We start from the raw sequence: 16,266 nt of genomic DNA, 5'->3' as shown, positions 1-16,266 counted from the left end.
TATAAATATGTTCTTTTCAATGTACCGTTTATATTACCGTTTCCTTTCTTATCATTCCTTAGTGCCTACCCCATTAAGGTGATGATAGCTAAGAATTACACCGGTATCAACTGCCACCTGATTGCGGTGTTATTGGGAGATACTCGAACAAGACTGATGAGGGCTTTTATCAACGTTTTCAAATATGCGTTGAACGTTGCGCTTAAACGTAGGTACTTAAGCCGCATGGCGTTTGATGGAATTTACGACCCCCGAGTCAGCGCGGGTGGTATGGCGGTGGGTGGATGGATCTTCCCCTTATCGATGCAATTCACATTGACATACGAGTGGCAGGTTTTAGGGTTCGGCACTTGAATCCGCTGCCCAAACCGAGGCTTAGCACAAAAAAAAAACAGCGAAACAAATACTTATTACTAGAAGTTGAAAGTCATTAACCATCATTCGTGCGGAGTTTGTTGAGGCGTAAAGGTGGTCGTCGGTTGTTGGTTACCTATATGTGCTGCAAGCCGCCTTTGGCCGGCTGGTGAGTTATGTGATAGAAGAAGGTACCCGGGCAATCGTGCAGGTCTACAGTGAGTGTGGTGTTCAAAAGAAAATCGTCGTGAAAGAAAAAGCATCATCGACACGCGGCCATACGCGGCTGAGTTCGGGTTGGGTTTTGGGGTGGAGAAATTATGTGATTGAAATATTTAATAGGACCATTGTTGGATAATTTGTTTACGGCAAGCGTTCGTGTTTGCACCGAAAGTGTTGTTGTGTTTTCTTCTCGCTGTGAGGAACGAAAAAAGGAAGGAAGTCTTGCGAAGAAGTTTTTTTTTTTGGCAAAGTTTCCAGTTGCAGTCGTTGACGTCCCGTTGAGTGGCCAGGAGCGTGTAGAATATCCGATGAGCTGAAAGTGGAAGAATTTCGACGAGGAGTGAAAAACTTTGGCGAAACGATACTGAAATCAATTACGATGAGGGTAAGAACGACTTCTTAGTAATGATCAATCTTTGCTTGCTCCGAATTTGTATTATGTGTATGCAGATTCTCACTATAATAACCGCTCAAATTATACAACTAAGCTGCGATGGGAACATTGACTTTAATTTAGAACGATGGCATAAATTCTAGGTATTCATACATTTTGAGTTTTGATATCTTGTTTTTATACTGATGAAATGCACATGAATGATTGTGCATCGAAGCAAGGCAATTTACACAATAAGTGGGTGAATTGGATTGGATGGTGATTCTCAGGGCCGAAATTTAGAGAGCAGGCAAATTGTGTACAAGCTGTGTAAGAGCTCTGTGTATTTGAATTCATACAACAATCAGGTGGATATAATAATTAGATGTTCGTCGGTACACTTAAGCTATGTTTGTGGCACAGGAAAGTGAAGATGCGGGAACCAATATCCTAGTTCTGTTAATTTCTAAATGAAAGTTCATTGAATTGTCGGGCCGAGAGGAAGACCTTCGGCGCAAAAAATAAACAGTAGTGGCTCTAGCGTGACTAGATTCAGGTGATTGGTTGCCGGGAGAGTGTTTTTCAGTACAAGAAGCGAAGACTAGCGTGACCGTGAGGCTAGATCCAGAAGATTTCTTGCCGAGAGTGTGTTTTCAGACGCAAAAAGTGACCAGTGGCGTGAGTGCGCCTAGATTAAGAATATTATTTAGGTTTTTATGCGGAAAGTAAACATTGGCGTGAGCGCGGTTAGTTTCGAAGGATTTCTTACCGAGAGTACGTTGTTTGATGCGGAAAATAACCAGGGAGAGAAAAGTGGAGAAAAGGTTATGTGCAATTAACATCAAATTGTCTATTGCCGCTAGTGAATTGTTTGCTGGCGACTTGGAAAGAAGTCGATGCTGTAGTAACCAGGGGATCAGCAAGCGGCAAGGTAGGCCTATTACTCATCTGGTGGTAACACCCAAGTAACATTTTGTTGACCAATTAATTTTGAAGAGGTTTTGAGAATCTTCATAAAACTCTAAAGGTAAGGTACACCGGGGTAAGATGAAACGGGTGGGGAAAGATGAAACACGAAGTTTTGAAATAGATTTCAATATAATTTGAATTTTTTTCTTTCGTCAAAATATTGTTTGAATCAAAAACTATATATTATGGCATTCAAGCTGTTTACCATCATTGGATAACATCATGTTAACACGCTGTTTCATCTTGCCCCACCCGTTTCAACTTGCCCCGGTGTACCTTATTAGATTTTATGGCGGTTCTAAGAACCTCTACTAGTCTTGTTGACTAAAAAATGTTTCTTGGGTATAGACAGAGGAAGGAATGATCAAATGAAAAATATGCTTGACTTGAGACCGGCTACTGATGGATTAACTCAGTGGACAACAAGAATGAACTACATACAAAAAGAGCTACGTGGATTAAGTTCAGTTGATAGACGATACAAACGGACGCATCATAAGCAGCAGCAGCAGAGGCAATTACAGTAGGTACATAGCACAGACATGCTTTCCAAAGCTTTCCACTCTGCAGTCGGTGTTGTGGCTGTATGAAAAGCCAATGCAATCACGACGACAATTGGAACAGTACAATCTCCTAAATATTTGTAAGTATGGATAAATCAGAAAGGACAGTTTTGCCATTGTAGGAAAGAAGTTATCTGGCGAAAGGACGGACTTGCTGGAACAATGGAAGTGTGCATTAGTATGGGACTAATATCAAATTCTCGCTCCAGTCGACTTTTTTGATTCCATTTAGGTCCCATATGAACTGTGCAAAATTTCAGCGCAATCGGTGAAACTATAATTTAGCGCAAGCGGTTCAAAGTTTTCATAGGATTTACTATGGGAAAAGTTACACTTTCAGATAAAAAACCGCAGAGGTCGCCCCTTATCTCCTTAATTCAAATCGATCAATGCTTCTTGTAGAAAAATCATTTATGAAACTTTCCTTCGAAGACCGCAAAACGATTGGATGCTTGTGGAAAAAGTTATTGATTTATTACCGATTAGTGATCCAACGAACGGCTTTTTGTTTTGTTTTATTAGCAGCACTGTAGCTGTTGCCTTGGCTGCTGCTGTTTCTGGGGGTGGTGATGCCTCCCGCCACCCGATGCAACAACGGCAGCAGCAGTGCTGCTGATAAAACAAAACAAAAAGCCGTTCGTTGGATCACTAATCGGTAATAAATCAATAACTTTTTCCACAAGCATCCAATCGTTTTGCGGTCTTCGAAGGAAAGTTTCATAAATGATTTTTCTACAAGAAGCATTGATCGATTTGAATTATGAAGACAAAGGGCGACCTCTGGGATTTTTTGTTTGAAAGTGTAACTTTTCCCATAGTAAATCCTATGCAAACTTTGAACCGCTTGCGCTAAATTATAGTGTTACCGATCGCTCTGAAATTTTGCACGGTTCATATGGGACCTGAATGGAATCCAAAAAGTCGACTGGAGCGAGGATTTATTTTTCTCATGCAAGTGTGTCCCATACTAGTGTGCATAGAACACTAAGATGAGAAGCAGGCTTTGAATCTCAAGAAGAGTCCCTGAAAAATACTGGAGAATTTCCCGAAGTAACCTTTTTTTATTCCCAATGCCTGCATATCGTGCAGTGATTTATACATTTATTTACACAAATATTCAACATACATACATTGACATTACCCCCAGTGAGCTTTAAGCTCTTTTAAGGGGGCTCAGATGGCAATACCTATAATAAATTGATTGTAGGTGGCTATTTAATTTAGATATAATGTTACATTGGTTTTTATATAAGTTTTCAATTCTTTTTTGAATTTTGGTGGTGGTACACAATTTCTAAGCGTCGAAGGTAATCTGTTGAGTAAGAAAGGTCCAAGATAACCAAGTTTTCTTTTTCCGTAATTGGTTCTGAATTTAGGAATAGACTTTAGGAACCGGAGGAGAAAGTTAGAAAAGAATCCAGATAAAAAAAATCTGCACAAATAATCATGGAAAGATTCCCTGAAAGAATCTCGGGAGAAATTCCTGAATTAATCCCGGGAGAAATCAATGATGGGATCCGGAAGAAATCCATGAAGAAATCCAGAAAGGTACCCTTGAAAATATCCCTGAATTAATTTCAGGAGAAATCCCTTATGGAAACCCGGGAAGAATCAATAAAGGAATCTCCGTAGAACTCAATGCTAGAATCCTGGGTGATATTCTTGAAGCAATGCTGGAAGGAATCCCGGAATATATCTCTGAAGAAATTACGAGAGAAAACCTAAAAATAATTATTTAAAAATCTTTGAAAAAATGTTGCAGTAATCACTGAATGAATCTAAAAATCTTTGAATTTTCTGAAAAAAATTCCTGGAAGAATCCAGGGGGTGATTTCTGAAACAATCCTAGAGGAATCCACGAAGAGACCCCAGGTGAAATCCCTGAAGGCATCAGTGAAGAGATTTCTGTACAAATTTCCTGGAGGAATCCCAGAGTAATCCCCAGAGGAATCCCCGAAGAAATCCACGTAAGAATGCCTAGAGGAATGTCTGGAGGAATCCCCAAACCTTGAAAGAATCGCAGCAAGTGTCACTGAAAAAAATGCTACAAAAATCCCTGAATGAATCCCTGACAGGATCCTCGAAATAAGCGTTTAAAGGATTTCGAAAAGAATCTCGAAGAAATATCGGGGAAAATTCCTAAAGGAAACCCGGTAAGGGTCAATGAGAGAATCACTGGAGAAACTGCTCAAGAAAGCCCGGGAGAATCCCTAAAGGACCGGGAATAATCCGTGAAAAAATGTCTAAATGAATCTCAGGAGGAATTTCCAAAGATAACCTGGGCATAATCAATAAAGAAATTCCGAAAGGAATCCCTGAAGGCAATCCAGGGGAAACATCTTAAGGAATCCTGGGAATCCATAAAGAATCCTGGAGGAATCTTTGATGCGATCTCGGTGAAAGTCCAAAAAATAATCCCGGAAGTTAACATGGGAAAAAGTATTGAAGGAATACCGGGAAAAGTCCTTGATGGAAATCTGGAATATCCATTAACGAATCGCGGAACATTTCCCTGCAGGAATCTCTAACGGGATTTCGGAAAAAATCATGTAGGGTCCATTGACAGAATTATGGAAGAATCTCTGAAAGAATCCCAGGAGAAATAAAAAAAAAACCCGAGATGGATCCTTGAAGGAATTTCCAATAGAATCCCGAAAGGATAACCGGGGATTTTGCTGAAGGGCTGAATGAATCCCAGAGAAAATACCAGAAGAAATCCATTGAAGAATTTCAAGAGAAATCCCTAAAAAAATCCGGGGAAATCTCTGAAGGAATCCTCGAAGGAAACACTGGAGAAATTTAAGGAATCTCGTATCATTCAATCAATCTCTGCAGCAGTACATAAATGATTCCAGAAATAAATTCCGGAAGAAATGTCTAAAGGAATCCCAGGAGGAAATCCCTGAACAAAGCCCGGAAGAAACTAAAGAATAATTCCTGATAGAATCTCAGGAATAAACCATGAAAGAACTTGCATTGAATCCTGGAAGAAATCTCTTAAAGAATCACAACAAAAATCAATGAAGGAAACCCTGGAGAAGTCATTAAAGTAATCTCGGAAAATATCTCTGAAAAAATCCTCGGAGGAACCTCCCTAAAGGAGTCCTGGGAGGAATCAATGAAAGAATCCCACGAGTAGTTTACAATAGTTTACAATCCTGGAGGAATCCTTGTCAGAATCCCTAATAGAAATACATTAGATCTGCAATGGTGCTGTAGTAGCTTTTCTTGAAATTGCAATTGAACAGAGTGATGTTCTACAGCAAATAAGCCTGATACAAATTTAATTTTGACTATTTGTCTCCCCCCTCCCTCTTTAAAATTTTTTGGCTGGATTTTGCATTTTGAGGGGACAGATAAAAAATATTTATCAAAATTTCGGGTCTTGCTCAAAATTCTTCAAGAAATCCGATAAGTTTTTAATATTTATCAAATTTAATGTTTTATTATTTTTATCTTCCCCTCGACCAGTCAAAGAGTGAGTGGTGGGACAAAAAGTGAAAAAAAAATATTTGTAACGGCCTGTAACGTATTTCTGCATATGCGTTCTATGCCATAACACTAATCATTATACTTCTGCTGATATGGAACTAAAAAGTTTTTTTTTTATGTGTATTAACGAGATTTTTAGCCCTAGGCTAGTTCATCTCGGGACCCACACTTTACTTCCCTTCCGAAGGAAGAACTCATATTTTTGTGAGATTGTCGGGAGTGGGATTCGATCCCAGGTCCTCGGCGTGATAGTCACGTGCTTTAACCATCACACCAGGTCCGCTCCCTGAACTAAAAAGTCAATATCGGCCAAATTTTGCCCAATGTTGCATCCACAGTGGATAACTGTTGGTGGGTCTATGGTGGGGGTTTGGTGACGAAATCAAAAGCAGGTCAATGTTAGGTTAATGTCGGGTTATACGTCACCGTTGACGAACAATGCTTTAAATCAACACCAAAATTTATGCTTGCTAGGTGGGGCTCAATCAAAAGTTATGTGCCGGTCATCAGTCGTCGGAGATCTTTGACTGATGTTGGCGTTGGTGTCATTTTTTACCTCTTGAATCAGAGGTCAATTGATATCCCGACGGTAGAAATAACTTTGAGTGGCTGTTTATCTCAATTTCTGCTTAATATGTCAGTTGATAATTAAGATTTCACAACACTGCTTTTAAGGGCATTTTGAACGGTTTCTTATACACTACCCGCCATAAATATGGAATCACATCGCCTAGTATTGCAACACCCCAGTTGAATATTGCAGCACCTCCAGAAAGTTTGGCATCACCTAAAGACTCCATCACTTTCAGAACTGTATCTCAAAAACCGTAATCAGAAGACCTATGGCTGTCAAATGGTGGTAAGTTTAGTGCGTAATTCCGCCGCTATATGGCGCCAGTGTTCATTTAAAACGAAGTACTTTGGCATGGTTTATCTCATGATTCTGACCACCTAGAAAGTTCGTGTCTTGAGCAAAGTTAATCAAAAGGTCTATGACTATCAAATGGTGGTAATTTTAGTGCGTAATTTCACCGCTAGGTGACGCCAGTGTGCGTTTAAAACGAAGTACTTTGACATGGTTTATCTCATGATTCTGACCACCTAGAAAGTTCGTGTCTTTAGCAATGTTGATCAGACGGTCGTGGCTATCAAATAGTAGTAAGTTTAGTGCGTAATTCCACTGCTATGAGGCACCAGTGTGCATTTACAATGAAGTACTTTGACAAGGTTTATCTCATGATTCTGACCACCTAGAATGTTCGTATCTTCGACAAAGTTGATCAGACGGTCTATGGCTATCAAATGGTGGTAAGTTCAGTGCGTAATTCCGTCGCTATGTGGCGCCAGTGTGCATTTAAAACGAAGTACTTTGACATAGTTTAGGGTTCATTCACAAATATCATAACGCTAAAATTGGCCTGTTTTGACACCCACCCTCCCCTTCGTAACACTGTTTATATGGAAAGAAAATTTTTTTGTTCGGGATGTAACACCATAAAGGATACCCACTCACCCCCTCCAGCGTTATGACATTTGTGAACAAGCCCTTATCTTATGATTCTGATCACCTCGGCCATACACCGCAGTTTGTCTCGCCGCCGGTTTTTATTTTTCGCGCCGGTGATCAGTGCACAAACAAAATTAATGTTGCATTCCTTCAAGGATTCCTCTTGAATTTTTTTCGGGGATTTCCCCTGATACGCTGTCGTGGATTTCTCTTAAAAATCCTTCGCGGTTTCCTCCTGGAATTTCTTCGATGATTTCTTTTAGAATTCCTACGGAGATTTCTTCTTGATTTCCTCCAGGGATTCCTCATAGAATTCCTCCAAGAGTCCTCCTAGATTTTCTTCGGGGATTTCTCCTAGAGTTTCTTCGGAGATTTCTTCTGAACTTCTTATGGGGTTTCCTCTTCCCCCTGGAATTCCAGCAGGGATTTTTCCTGTAATTTCTTTGGAGATTTCTCTTGAGATTTCTTCAGGATATCCTTCTGGAATTCCGTCGAAGTATTCATTCTGGACTTCCTTCAGGGATTCCTCCGGAGATTTCTCCTTGAATTCTTTCGGAGATTTCTTTTGGAACTCCTTCGGGGTCTCCTTCTAGAGTTCTTTTGGGGATTTCTCCTGGAATTATTTCGGGGATTGATCCTCGAGTTCTTTCGGAAATTCCTGCTGAACTTCCTTCATGGATTCCTCTTGAAATTTCTTCGAGGATTCATCCTGACATTCCGTCGGGGATTTCCCCTGGAATTTCTACGGGAACTCCTCCAGCAATTACTTCGGAGGTTCTTCCTGGATTTCCTTTAGAGTTTCCTCTTGGAATTTCTGTTGTGATTCTCTTCGAATTTCTTCGGAGATTGTTCCAGAAATTTCTCATTGAATTCCTCCGGGGATTCCACCTAGAATTCCTTCGGGGTTTCCTACTGGAAATCCTTGGGGAATTTCTTCTGGAATTCATTCGGGGATTTCTCTTGGAATTTCTTCGGTGATTCCTCCTAGAATTCCCCCACGAATTTCTCCTGGAACTCTTTCAGAGGATATTTTTCGTTGATCGGTTATTGAAATCCTTTGGAGATTCTTACCCGAATTCCCTTGGAAGTTCCCACTGGAGTCCTGCTGGAATTTCTTGGTGGATAATTGCTGGAATTCCTTTGGGATTCACGCAGGAATATTTTCGGAATTTGCCCTTGAATTCCTGTGGTGATTCCTCTTTTATTTTTTTTTCGAAGATCCCTCCATGGAATTCCTCCTGAAATTCCTTCAGGGTTTCCTTCTTAAATTTATTCGGTGATTTCTCCAAGAATTCCATCGGAAATTCTTTCTAGAATAAGTGGATTCTTCCTAGAGTTCCTTCGAGGAAATTCCTCTTGGGGGTTTCCTCTTAATATACCTTTGAGGATTCCGCTCGAAATTCCTTCGAAAATTTCTTCCAAAGTTCTTTCGGTGGCTCCTCCTGGGATTTCTGCATAAATTTCTCCTTTAATTTCTTGGGAGATTCCTTCGAAGATTCTTTCTGGAATTCCTGCGGGGATTCCTCTTAGTATTCCTTAGAGGATTCCTCCTAGAATTCTCTCAGGGATTTCTCCTGGAATTCCTCCAGAAATACCTCTAAGGTAATTTTCGTTGATTCCTCTTAGAATTCCTTTGGGGACTCTTTTCCTAATTTTCTTCTAAACTTCCACTTGAATTCTTTTGAGGTTTCCTGCTGGAAAATCTTTCGGGATTTCTCCTGGATATTTTTCGTTGATTCCTCCTAGAAATCCTTGCTTAACCCGCAAACACCCGGGACGATCTACTTTTGGCAGAAATGCAATATCTTCTCTGTTTTAAAACATTTTACCCTGGATTTTTTTTATAGTCTAGGGGAATAGTTGTGCTAAGAAATGCATGGTACCTCCCCCCTTTGCACCCTCCCCCCTTTTACGGGGAGGCGACAATACGTGGCTTTTTTTAATTTTTTTTTATAAATTATACATGTTTTTGCTGAAATTTCATCGTTTTGCTAATCATCAATAGTTTTCACTGATTCTTGACATGTAATGTATTACTACCCACCATAGTCTGTTGAAGTTTTGATCGCAGAGCTATTCTAAGGCCTCCAAAGTACTCCGAAGTTTGTGACACAAATCTAACATTCTCAACCAAATTTTATACACGATGAGTGATTACAGAACATTGTCTACGGTACTCAAAAAGCCTCAAAGCACCCCTCGAAAATTCATGGTACATAAATTGGGTGATCTAGGTCATCCAAACTACTCTGGAATTCATTTTCTTAAGATTTAAAACATCTACCATCGTTTGTGTTCACTCTGTCCAAGAAATTTAGACACGTTGATGTCCATTACACCTCACAATGCTATGAGCAACTTGATATTGTGGTAGTTGGACATTCCGTGAAATACAAATGGCCTCCAATAAACTTTGAAGTTTGGCTTACGATATCTCCATACTGTGTCATGCTTTAGTTGTGAAAAATTTTCGTGGAATGTAGTCTAGAATTTGTAGTCTAGTGCTGATGGAACCTCAGTGCACATCTATAATGCTTTTGGTACATTCATGGGATATTTCAGGCTATCCAAACTATTCTGGAATTAGGAACTTCAACGTCTACAGGCTCTACTATTGTTTTTCTTCACTCTGTCGGTATAATTCTTTCACGATTGTGTCTGTTGCACCCAGGCCCGGATTAAGGATTGTGGGGGGCTGGGGCCCGAGGGAATGTGGAGGCCCCTCGGAGAGATGACCAAAAATGTTTTTTCTTATTTTCAGTACAGTACTTGAGTAATATGAAAAATAAAGCTAATGTTAGCAACCAAAAAAGGTTTTTGTGGGCGCCCCTAAAATGTGAGGGCCCGGGGCCCGGGCCCCCCGGCCCCCCTTAGATCCGGCCCTGGTTGCACCTCATTATATTACGAGTATCTGTATTTGTTGCTATTTGGGTGTCCACTGGTATACAAATGGACCCAATGTATTTTGAAGTATGGGTTGCAATATCTGTAAATCTTAGGATAATTTTATTGTAGCGAATGCTCGCGGAATATAATCTACGCTACTCTTAGAACCTCAGGGTGCAATTCTGATAACTAAGCAACATTCACTTGGTGATCTAGGTCATCCAAACTATTCTGGAATTAAGACCTTCAAGCTGTACACTCTTGTATCTCTTTACTTTATTCTTCCACGATTACCTCTGTTGTATCTCGTAATGTTTTGAGTATTTTTTTGTGTTGCTTGTGCATCCACTGACATACAAATGATCTTTATGGTATTTGAAAGTGTCGGAAATTACTCAAGCATTCCTCTAGGCGTTCCTCGGAAATTCCTCCAGGAGTCCCTCAGAAATTCATCGTGATGTTCTCCGTGAACTTCTACGAGTTCCCAGGGCTTCCTGTTAAATTCTTCAGGAGTTTACCAGCAGTTTCTCGAAAGTTTATTCAGGAGCTATGCTGGGATTCCTTCAGGAGTTCCTCAGGAATTACTTCAAGAACTTTTCGAAAAATCCTACAAGAGTTCCTCTGGAATTCCTCCAGAAATTCCACGGGAGTCCTCCGAAGATTTCTCCAGGCATTCCCTTAAAACTCCTCAAGGAAATTTTCTCAAGAGTTCATCCAGAAATTTCTCCTGGGATTCCTCCAAGAAGTTTTCCAGGGATCCCTTCAGGAATTTTCTTAGGAATTTCTCCAGGGATTCCTCTAGCGATTTCTCTAGAAATTTTTCAAGGGATTCCTTAAGGGATTTCTTCAAGGATTCCTTCAGGAATACCCCCAAGGATTCCTTCGCGAATTCCTCCATGAACTCATCAAGGAATTCAGTCAGGTATTCCTCCAGGAATTCAGTCAGGTATTCCTCCAGGAATTCCTCCAGGAATTCCTCCAGAGCTCCTTCAGGAATTCATCCAAGATTTCCTCCAACAACTAATCCAGGGATTTCTTCAGGATTCAAGGGATTCTTCCAGAAATTCTTCCAGAGATTCCTCCAGAGTTTCCTCCAGAAATTCCTCCAGAGAATTTCTCCGAGTATTCTTCCCGGGTTATTTCTCCAGAAATTCCTCCAGGAATTTCTTCATGAATAACTGCTTATTTATGTATGAATTCATCAAGGGATTCCTTCAGAAATTTCTCCACGGTGTCCTCCAAAAATTCTTCCAGGAGTTCCTCCAGGAATACCTCTAGGAATTCCTCCAGCAATTCCAACAGGGGTTCTTCCCGGAATTCCTCACAGGGATTCCCCCTTAATTATTTAAGGGATTCCATCAGTCATTCCTCCAGGGATTCCTCTAGGAATTCTTCCTGGATATACTCCAGGATATATTCCAGAAATTCCTTCAGCAAATATTCCAGGAGTTCTTTCAGGAATAACTCCAGGAATTACTACGAATTCCTTCTGGAATTCGAATTTAAATATTCCGGGAAACACCCCAGGAATTCCTTCAAGAAATATTCTAGGAATTCCTCCAGGAATAACTGCAGGAATTTCAACAGGAATTGCTTTAAGTACTAGTGTAGGAATTACAACAGGAATTTCTCCAGAAATTCCTTCAATTCCAGTTCTTGCGTGAAATACCTCACGTGAATTCGGAATTACTCGCATGAATTACTCCATGAATTCTTACAGGAAATAATTTAAAAAAAATGAAAAAAAAAATCCAAATTTCCTCGCAGTTTAAGGAAAACCTTAAGGAATTCCTCTAAGAATTTCCCTGGGAAATTCTTTAAAAATTCCTTCACAAATTACTACATGAATTCTCGCAGAAAGTACTCCAGAAATTCCACCAGGGTACTCTCCAGAAATTTCTTCAAGAAATTTCTGAAGAAAATCTTGGAAGTATTCTTGTAGGAATTCTTGGAGGAATTTATGGAGAAATTCCTAGAGAGATTCTTGGAGGGTTTCCTGAAGGAATTCTTGGAGGGATTCCCGGGGATATTCCAGTAGGCATTTCTGGAGGAATTTCTGAAGGTATTTATTGAAAAACCCTGGAGGTTTTCCTAGAAAAATTCATAAAGGAACTCCTGGTCAAATTCCAGGACGGATTAGTTTAGCCAAGGGCTGAAAGTCTCTTAAATAAAGACAAACCAATCAATCAATCAATCAGGACGGATTCTTGGAGGGATTTTGACATAAATACTGGACGAGATGAACTAGCCTAGGTCTAAAAATCTCGTTAATACAGATAAAAAAAAAAAATACTGGAGCAGGTCTTGGATAGATTCTTATTAGACCCAGCTAACACAAAGTCTTATATGATGTATAATAGGATGCTAATGTGGAGGCCATATACGTACTTGCTTCCATTTAACTGCTTGTAAAATGTGCGTATATCGCCTCCAGTTTTGCATCCTATCCAACATCATATACGATCATGTGTTGACTAGGGAGTTTATGTTGGACTTCTTGAAAGAATTTCTGAAAAAAAATCCTTGAAGGAATTCTCGGTGGAATCCCTGGAGTTGTCCCGGGAGTATTTTCTTGAGGAATTTCTGGCGGTTTCCTGAATAATCTAGGAGGTATTCATAAAGGAATTTCTGGAGGATTTTTAAAATGAATTTCTAAAGGAATTTATTGAAAAATCCCTAGAGGAATTTGTAGCGAAATTCCTGAAGGGATTATTGGCAGATATCTTAGAGCAGTGATCCTCAGGCCCACTTTTTCAACTGCTCGTATTGCAACGCCTGGGTCGATTTGTAAACATTTAACACGTTATTCTTTATTATTTCTGGAGTAGAACAGCTTCCATAAGAAACATTGCAAGGAATTCTACGGTAACATAGAGAATTGGACATCACGTGCGGCCCGCGGGCCGCTTTTTGGTGCCCGAGGTCTTAGAGGGTTCTCTGGTAAAATTCTTGGAAAAGGTACAGTAGGAATTTTTGGAATTCCTGGAGGGATTCTTGGCAGAATTCTAGACAGATGTCTTGGAGGAATTTCTGGATGAATTCTGAAGGAATTTCCGGAGCAATTTCTGGGGGGATTGCTGGAGGAAACTCTGGAGGAACCGCCGGAGAAATTTCTGGGTGAATTCCTTGAATCCTGAAGAAATTCCTGGGTTAGTTGCTGCAGAAAATCTTGGAAGAACTTCTGAGGGAGCTCTGAAGGAATTCCTGGAGAAATACCTGAATGAATTCCTGGATGAATCCATGGAGTAATCCATGCAGAAATCCCTGGGGGTATTCCTGAAGGAATCCCTGGAGAAATTCTTAGGAAAATTCTTGGAGGAATCCCTGGAAAATTTCCTGGAGGAATTCCAGGAGAAATTTCTGGAGGAACTCTCGGGAAAACTTCCTTGATGAGTTTTTAAGGAATGCATGAAGAAATCCTTGGGGGACTCCCGTGGAACCCTCGGGAAATTTCTGAAGGAATTCCAGAGGAACTCATGCAGGATTTTTCGAAAACTTTTTGAAGTAATTCCTGAGGAACTCCTGAAGGAATTCCAGCATAGCTCCTGAATAAATTTTCGAGAAACTGCTGGGAAACTCTTGAAGAATTTCACAGGAAGTCTTGAGACATTTTCTAGGAACTCATAGAGATATCCTCGGAGAATATCACGATGAATTTCTGAAGGACTCCTGGAAGAATTTCCGAGGAACGGCTAGAGGAAAACTTGGGTAATTTCCGACACTTCCAAATACCATAAAGAACATTTGTATGTCAGTGGATGCACAAGCAACACAAAAAATACTCAACAAATTATGAGATACAACAGAGGTAATCGTGGAAGAAGTACATCGATAAAATAAAGATATACAAGAGGTCATAATTTCAGAATAGTTTGGATGACCTAGACCACCAAGTGAATGTTGCTAAGTTATCAGAATTGCACTCTGAGGTTCTAAGAGTAGCGTAGATTATATTCCGCAAGCATTCGCTACAATAGAAATACCCTAGGAGTACCTGTATTGCGACCCATACTTCAAAATACATTGGGTCCATTTGTATGCCAGTGGACACCTAAATAGCAACAAATACAGATACTCGTGATATAATGAGGTGCAACAGACACAATCGTGAAAGAATTATACCAATAGAGTGAAGAAAAAGAATAGTAGAGCCTGTAGACGTTGAAGTTCCTAATTCCAGAATAGTTTGGATAGCCTGGAATATCCCATGAATGTACCAAAAGCATTATAGATGTGCACTGAGGTTCCATCAGCACTATAGACTACATTCCACGAAAATTTTTCACAACTAAAGCATGAGACAGTATGGAGATATCGTAAGCCAAACTTCAAAGTTTATTGGAGGCCATTTGTATTTCACGGAATGTCCAACTACCACAATATCAAGTTGCTCATAGCATTGTGAGGTGTAATGGACATCAACGTGTCTAAATTTCTTGGACAGAGTGAACACAAACGATGGTAGATGTTTTAAATCTTAAGAAAATGAATTCCAGAGTAGTTTGGATGACCTAGATCACCTAATTTATGTACCATGAATTTTCGAGGGGTGCTTTGAGGCTTTTTGAGTACCGTAGACAATGTTCTGTAATCACTCATCGTGTATAAAATTTGGTTGAGAATGTTAGATTTGTGTCACAAACTTCGGAGTACTTTGGAGGCCTTAGAATAGCTCTGGGATCAAAACTTCAACAGACTATGATGAGTAGTAATACATTACATGTCTAGGATCAGTGAAAACTATTGATGATTAGCAAAACGATGAAATTTCAGCAAAAACATGTATAATTTATAAAGAATACAAAAAAACCACGTATTTTCGCCTCCCCGCAAAAGGGGGGAGGGTGCAAAGGGGGGAGGTACCATGCATTTCTTAGCACAACTATTCCCCTTGACTAAAAAAAAAATCCAGTGTAAAATGTTTCAAAACAAAGAAGATATTGCATTTCTGCCAAAAGTAGATCGTCCCGGGTGTTTGCGGGTTAAAGGATTCCTTCTCGAATTCCCTTAGAAATTCCCGTTGGAATTCCTTCGAGGATTTCTGCTGTAAATCCCTTAGGATTTCTTCTTGAATTCATTTATGGAATCCTCCTGGATTTCCTTCTGAAATTCCTCGAAAATTTCAATCATGGATTCCTTTAAGGACAAACTTCTTAACATCCCGCTTTAACAGTGCATCAAAACTTCAAACGCACAAATCTCAAGAAGCAAGCTTCACACAATAAAGTATTATATTATTCTGTTCTTGCTCACTTGTAATAAGTCTAAAATAAGAAGATCAAGTGAGCTGGTTTTGTTTACGAAGAGATTTGTGCCCTCGAAATCGTGAGTAGGTAGCAAAGTTGGCCATTGTGGCGGCCATGTTGGGATTCTAACAAGTCTGTCCTTAAAGGTTTCTAAGACAGACTCTTGAACCACGAGAGATTTTTGCAGTAGTTCCTTCAGGATTTCATACAGCAGTTCCTGCAGAGATAAGCCCAGGATTTTCTTCATGGATTTCTCCAGTTTCTTTCAAGGTTCCTCCTGGAATTCCTTCTGAGATTCCTCCCTGAAGAAACGAGATTCCTTCCCTCTAAATGAAACAAAAACTGTAGGAAAATCTCTATTGTATTGCCTTCAATTGCAATGCAGTATTGAAACATGAACTACACTAAGGATGCGGGTAATGTCATAATAGGTCTAATCACTGATCGCAGCGACGGATCTGAACAGGGCTTACAAAAGGTATTCATTCAATCAATAGTTTATGTCATCAATGGTCATGAAATAGCTCAGACTACAAATTCTAGAGCGTAATGATAACTTCTTTGCTTTGTCAATGTAACATTATGGTCAAATTTTGGTCACGCCGATTCACGCCGCCGTAAGCTGCCACGCTCACGCTGCCGCCGAGCAAAATA

The 16,266-nt window shown here is 40.0% G+C and overlaps 1 protein-coding gene across 3 annotated transcripts in view; it reads left to right on the top strand.

Moving 5' to 3' along the window:
• The first annotated feature begins 450 nt into the window (after nucleotides 1-450).
• LOC109430368 (angiotensin-converting enzyme) overlaps nucleotides 451-16,266 on the top strand; it is a 54,491-nt gene continuing 38,675 nt past the window's right edge. Inside the window, exons 1-2 of one of the 3 annotated variants that reach the window (XM_029856908.2) lie at nucleotides 451-545; nucleotides 828-961. In XM_029856908.2, the coding sequence (XP_029712768.2) occupies nucleotides 956-961 (6 nt within the window). In that variant the 5' untranslated portion in view covers nucleotides 451-545; nucleotides 828-955. Of the gene's footprint in view, nucleotides 573-827; nucleotides 962-16,266 lie in introns of all 3 variants that reach the window. The other 2 variants (XM_029856907.2, XM_062846326.1) reach the window with 2 other exon arrangements.

Source organism: Aedes albopictus, chromosome 1, assembly GCF_035046485.1.
Source record: "Aedes albopictus strain Foshan chromosome 1, AalbF5, whole genome shotgun sequence".
In the NCBI taxonomy this organism is placed as follows: domain Eukaryota; kingdom Metazoa; phylum Arthropoda; class Insecta; order Diptera; family Culicidae; genus Aedes; species Aedes albopictus.
This window is presented reverse-complemented; position numbering and strand designations above follow the sequence as displayed.